We start from the raw sequence: 6552 nt of genomic DNA on the forward strand, positions 1-6552 counted from the left end.
CGGCACTGCTGTTAGATCTCTTAACTATAGTATTTCGAGAAAGAAGGAAGTAAAATTGCGTCAAGTTGTAAGTTGAAAACAAAGTCCTTGTAAAACTTAATGTTACTTAGAATGATTTCAAATCACACATTCAAATTTTTCCAAATTAAAGCTCAAAAAGCAATAGGAACTTTTTGCCTTCAGCAAAAGCACCTTAAAATTCTGTTGCGATTTAGAGGTATATCCCAGTATAGAGGATCTCAACGGGGTGACGGCTTTTACGGTTAACAGTTCAAATTTTGGCTATTTTTTGGCTAACGTTAAATTTCTTTCCATTGTGATCAAAACAAATAATTTTTACGGTTAACTCTTTTTACGCCTAACGGCTACATCTTTCTCCCGTTTTACTCCCATCGATTAACCCTAGCGAGACCTTTACGCAAAGCAATGAAGAATATAAGAATTTTAGAAGCCTAACTTGCGTTTCTAAACCACCAGCTAGTCACGTAACAATTTTCACTCTGCCATTTAATTCTGAAATGTCGAAAGTTCTATGCATCTGGTGTAATGACAGAGGCTGATTGTGGAGCTCAATTTAACTTCTTTAGCTATGTTAAAGCACCATTGAAACAATGAAATATTTGAACAAATGTTTCCAACAGAGATTAAAGTTACCAACAGTCCTAACATCGAGGTTCCTGGGATCACGTTTCAGATATTCTCACAATGCTACTTCGAAAGATTGCTCTATCCACATTTATATGTTCCTGCCATTTTAGAAGATGAAACCACAACAATCTTGGATCATCATCTATTTATACATGATGACTTGTGGTCGAGTTTTTTTCTTCTCTTTTTTTAACTAAAGAGCGTTTTGTTAAGTCAGAACGTAAAAAATAAACATCAGAGCATTGCAGTCAGAGTAACTCAAGCAATTACTCACCTGTTAATGTCACGCAGCGCAGGGTTGTACAAGAAGCAAAAGAAATGTCATTTTATGTTAAATATTGCAGCCTCTTGAAACCGTTTCAACACTCTGTTTCTCTCTTTCTTTCCACAATAACCATTGGAGAAGGAAAAGTAAAAGAGGAAAAAAAATAAAGAAGGTTTTATAGTGCGAGAAAGAGATGAGTTGAAGGTGGGTGCATGTTCCCTTTGTCATGGCAAAATCGAAAACGGATTATCGCATTTTCCCTCGATATCAAGTTGTCAGCAGAAAATATTTTCATCTGGCTTTCATCAACCATCTATAAGAAACAAAATGGATGAACGCTAAAGGGGCTTTGACTTTGACAACGACAATGCTAGTTCAATATACTGCCATGTTAATCTTAAAACTGATGAGCAGAATGTGGCTATGACAATCAAAGGGGTTACATAGCTAGCCGTGGCCAAATATTTATCTTTAAAAAGCTTAAAAAATCTTCGAAGAATACAGAAAAATTGTACAGTAATGAGTAAATGCAAATTGGCGATCTCTATCGAGTACATCTGGTCCTCGCTTGTTGATTATTAACCATACCGTTCCTCCACAAGAAGAAAGGTTTGTGCTTTCCAGATGGAAATATTGACTTTGAACTGAAACGACTCATCAAAGCGAATAAGGATTAAAATTCCTCGGTCAAAATCTATTCTTAGAAAAGCAAGCCACTACCAAACAGAAACCTCACATTTCAACATTGATCTTTATTAACTTTATTCCATGTGTTTAGCACTATGATATCCCAACACCTGGTTTTCTCACAATCACTATAATCAAGACCCCTTGTTTACTATTCGTCAATGATTAATAAATCTGTCGATCAGCTATTTGCGTTTCTTCACGATCCTGCAGTAAACAATAGACACAGACAACTGATCAGCTAAATAACAAAAATCTAAATGCAGAATTATCAAAAATATTCCTCATGGCCGTGTTTCAGATTTTGGTGGAGCAAAAGTGGGTTTACCGGAAAACAACGAATCAGATATAGAGATTTCAGTTAATTCCTTTCAAGAAATCCTTTGTAGCTTTGGTAGCGTAAATTGGTCTAAAAAATGCAATAGAAATGTTGCAATTATCTCATATTAGATGTGATCGTGGCAACGTGATAACTTTTTTGGTCATTAGAGTTTTCTTAATGTGTTGTCTTTTAATGTGTAGTCTATAAGTTTTCATAATAGAATGTTTCTTATATCTGACATTTGCTCACCATAAAGCGACTGTATGCCACTGATGTCATCCGAATGTAAGCTGGGATTTCCTTTTCCAGCATAGGGCCACATGACGGCGTCGTCATTGTCAGAGTGACCCAGTCCTAAGGTATGACCAAACTCGTGCAAAGCAACATAGTTTAAGCTTTGGGATTCCTTCTCCGACCACCACCACCCAGTGGTACCACCATTCTCACTGTACCTTTCATCGTTATCAAAATGGACCCTTCCGTCTTGAGGGTAGTACGCATGCGCAAGGGTTCCTCCCACTCCGTCGAAATCGTAATTACAGTCTTGCTCATTAGTGACGCCAGCATGAGATTTAGATCCAGAGCTTTTAGGGAAAAATATTACTTTAGCGAGGAAAAAGGTTACTTCAGCGAAAATATGAAGGTATCAGCCGTCAAATAGATATTCGCAACAACTCATTCGTTCATCATTATTAGTATGATTGTTATCATCTTTAATATTATCACTAAAATTATCGTTAGAACACAAAGCGGTCCAACCTTATCCTTATATCGGCATTGTCGTAGTCATCTGTCCACGTAAACTTAAGACTTGAAGCAGCACCAACCCATTTGTCTAAAGCTTCCTCGATGATACGAAGCTGAGTGTCCTCACTCATATCGTTACCGTACTCCATATAATATGTTAAACTTGTCTTGGACCATTTTCCTCGCGTGGTGAAACGCTTGACGCGTCCATCTTCGTCGACATCGGGCATTCCACATCGTGGCTTTCTCATCAGGTATAGAGTGTCTTCGTCCAGTTCTCCCGTTTGTGACAAATGGAAAAACTTCTGGAAGTTTTTTATTGCTTTGTTCAGGTCCTGGTTTCCTGATCTAGCTGGTGATATGTAGTGATACTTCCTTAGGTAGCTCTGTTGATGCGAAAAAATTGACTTGAGTTGAAGTCACCTCGATAGTGTGTTCACCTGTTATTATACAAGTTTGCTTGAGCGCTAGTTATGAGAAGATGCCTTGAAAGTAAGCGGCAAAATAATTAAACAAAAAGGAATGAGTGGTCTAGAGTTCAATTTAAGTGAAATCTAAAGCACTAGATAGAGACTACACATCGATACATTCAATTGTGTGTGCGAACAAAAGATTGTGCCAGATCGGGAATCTCCTAACATAAACTGATGCACCGTTGTTTTATGTTGAATTTTACTGGTTTTCCTGACCACCTGCCTATACCAACTATTTTCCTATTCAATGTGACAAAACACACAACAGTCAAAAAGTCTTCACACTTGCCTCGGCGAAAGATTCGTCGTCCTCAAACTCGTCAAACGACTCATAGCAGACGATTTTCCCAGCAAAGAGCAGGGAAACTAGCAGAAAGGAGACCAACATGGTTAACCTGTTCAGCTTCTTAGCATGCGAAGTGCACCTTTCTGCCAATGATAGGCTGCTTTAAATAAAAATTACAAGACAACAGATATATGATAACTGGGAAAACTGTTTGCACAGGTGTACAGCGAAGAATATTCTAGTCATTTGTTTTTCAATCTCCGTTACAACAGGAGGTATCCGGTGACCCTGCAGTTGCACTCGAAATGACTTTTGCTGGTGTGTATCGTATTTAACAATAGAAATATTCTGAATCACATTGTACACAAGATTTCTACATCGTTAGTAAGCGCGTAAAACACTAATATCTTTTTTCAAAAGGGAGAGAACCTTGTTTCAGAGCTGTTACAAGAATTGCAGCGTTGAGATGGTTTCAAAATATTGGCCGATTTAAACGAATCGAATTAAGTAGAATTTGATACAAGGTCAATGTTTTCAAATTACAGCTATCAACTGTCTTTTGAATAACTTACTACTCCACTTGGGATGACTATTCAACCAATAAGTTACTCGGATACTGAGAGTTTGAGCGACTTTGCCATACAAGTTTGTCAAAAGGCATACAACAGCTTAGTCAATTGAGGATAGAAACGAATCTAAGAAGTGCCATAATGGCACAAATTTGTATTCCTCAAAGTTTTTCTCTTCTCTAGTCATTCGACGAACAATCATCTAACAAACACATAACCTCTAATGGTTATTTCTAGTGTTAGGACTTGATAAAGATTTTTTTAAAGCTTTTTAGTCATGAATAACTTTTTGATCTGACCACACTAGATAAACAGACAAATTGCTGTTGAAAACTTTCTGAGGTAATAAAAACGATAGAATAGTTCAACTTGCCGCCTTTAGTTACATGTAAGGTAAAACTTTTTCAAACACATGATTCATGTTTGTCTCGTGTTTATTCCAATGAAAATATTTTTTCAGATGGTGTGGAAGTAGGAAGAACTTAAGTAAGTTGTCATTACCCCTTCATTCGTGGGATCATGTCGCAGGAATTCTTATAATAGAATTTATAGTGATTGTTTAGTTAAGAATGATGTTTTAAGCAGGTGGTTGACGGCCGTTGTATGAGTAAAATATAAGAGGCAGGCTCTCGATTTCGGATTGCCGATGCAATTTCTGTTGTTGTATAACGGTCAGGAAGTTTCCCTTCCTTTCGGGAATCGCGCTGTTGCTCCTTAACAAATTCCTCCCTTGGCCACACTGAAGCTAGATTCTCGGCACTGTTGTAAGATCTTTTAACTATAGTATTTCCAAAAAGAAGGAAGTAAAATTGCGTCAAGTTGTAAGTTGAAAACAAAGTCCTTGTAAAACTTAATGTTACTTAAAATGATTTCAAATCACACATTCAAATTTTTCCAAATTAAAGCTCAAAAAGCAATAGGAACTTTTTGCCTTCAGCAAAGGCACCTTAAAATTCTGTTGCGATTTAGATGTATATCCCAGTATAGAGGATCTCAATGGGGTGATGGCTTTTACCGTTAACGGCTCAAATTTTGGCTATTTTTTGGCTAACGTTAAATTTCTTTCCATTGTGATCAAAACATATAATTTTTACGGTTAACTCTTTTTACGCCTAACGGCTACATCCTTCTCCCGTTTTACTGCCATTTGTTAACCCCAAGAAGTTTAGAAGCCTAAATTGCGTTTCTATACCACCAGTTAGTCATGTAACAATTTTCACTCTGCCATTTAATTCTGAAATGTTGAAAGTTTTATGCATCTGGTGTAACGAGAGAGACTGATTGTGGAGCTCAATTTCGCTTCTTCAGCTATGCTATAGCACCATTAAAACATTGAAATATTTGAACAAAAGTTTCCAACAGAGATTAAAGTGACCAACAGTCTTAACATCGAGGTTCGTGGGGTCACGTTTCAGAAATTCTCACAATGTTACTTCGAAAGTTTGCTCTATTCACATTTATATGTTCCTGCCATTTTAGAAGATGAAACCAAAACAATCTTGGATCATCCTTTATTTACACATGATGACTTGTGATCGAGTTTTTTTTCTTCTCTTTTTTTAATTAAAGAGCGTTTTGTTAAGTCAAAACGTAAAAAATATCTGGAAAAAACTGTGTCTGTTTGTTAACACATTTACAGTTCATGACTATTTCTTTTGACAGTACCATAGTGACTGTTGGGATAGCTGGTTCTTGGGTATATTTTCTGTTTATGCTTTTTTCTAAAAATCCTAAATGAATCGGTATTAGTTTAAATTTGATAAAATATTAAATTGAGATTTGAAAAGTGGATAAAGGTATTCATGCACCTATTGGTTAACTGATCTCACGTTCACTGGAAATTTTTATAAAAGCACTGCCGCGAAATGTGGAAAAATGCATAAATGACCGTTTTGTTTGTTTGACACTGAACCAATTTAAGACCTGGGATGATGGAAACCTAAAAGAAAATCTTTAAACGTGATACAAACAATTAGTGCATGAGCTTAAATACAGATAGTTTTAAGTCCGGTTTTGTGTCTTGCTACACTCGAATGTTAGAAATTGTTTGTTAACACCCAGAAAAATAAGGTTTTGGGAGAAGACATGCAGTGAAAATAATTTATTTTTATTATTGATAGTAATAATAATATGATAACTGGGAAAACTGTTTGCACAGGTGTACAGCGAAGAATATTCTGGTCATTTGTTTTTCAATCTCCGTTACACTGCAAGGTATCCAGTGAATCTGCAGTTGCACTCGAAATGACTTTTGCTGGCGTATATCGTATAAACAATAGAAATATACTGAATCACATTGTACTCAAGATTTCTACATCGTTAGTAAGCGCGTAAAACGCTGATATCTTTTTTCAAAAGGGAGAGAACCCTGTCTCAGAGCTGTTACAAAAATTGCAGCGTTGAGATGGTTTCAAAACGTTGGCCGATTTAAACGAATCGAATTAAGTAGAATTTGATACAAAGATCAATGTTTTCAAATTTTAGCTATCAACTGTCTTTTGAATAACTTACTACTCCACTTGGGATGACTATTCAACCGATAAGTTACTCGGATA

General features: G+C 36.4%; 1 protein-coding gene across 1 annotated transcript; it reads right to left on the reverse strand.

The window, feature by feature from the left end:
* Nucleotides 1-1645: 1645 nt before the first annotated feature.
* On the reverse strand, nucleotides 1646-3666 carry LOC113678772 (collagenase 3). Its single transcript, XM_027195678.2, has 4 exons — nucleotides 3432-3666; nucleotides 2682-3055; nucleotides 2172-2506; nucleotides 1646-1807 (listed from the first exon to the last, which is right to left on the reverse strand). The coding sequence occupies exons 1-4, from the start codon at nucleotides 3528-3530 to the stop codon at nucleotides 1800-1802; spliced, it is 816 nt and encodes a 271-aa protein (XP_027051479.2). The 5' UTR covers nucleotides 3531-3666; the 3' UTR covers nucleotides 1646-1799.
* Nucleotides 3667-6552: the final 2886 nt, after the last annotated feature.

This window comes from Pocillopora damicornis, chromosome 8, assembly GCF_964200805.1.
Source record: "Pocillopora damicornis chromosome 8, jaPocDami1.2, whole genome shotgun sequence".
Lineage (NCBI taxonomy): Eukaryota > Metazoa > Cnidaria > Anthozoa > Scleractinia > Pocilloporidae > Pocillopora > Pocillopora damicornis.

Bases quoted from the DNA above. Each gene is read 5' to 3' on its own strand.
- LOC113678772 (XM_027195678.2), bottom strand. From the start codon at position 3,530: ATGTTGGTCTCCTTTCTGCTAGTTTCCCTGCTCTTTGCTGGGAAAATC. The intron at 3,056-3,431 runs GCAAGTGTGAAG...TCGCATCAACAG, and splicing joins ACGACGAATCTTTCGCCGAG to AGCTACCTAAGGAAGTATCA. The intron at 2,507-2,681 runs GTTGGACCGCTT...TTTCCCTAAAAG, and splicing joins AATGCCGATATAAGGATAAG to CTCTGGATCTAAATCTCATG.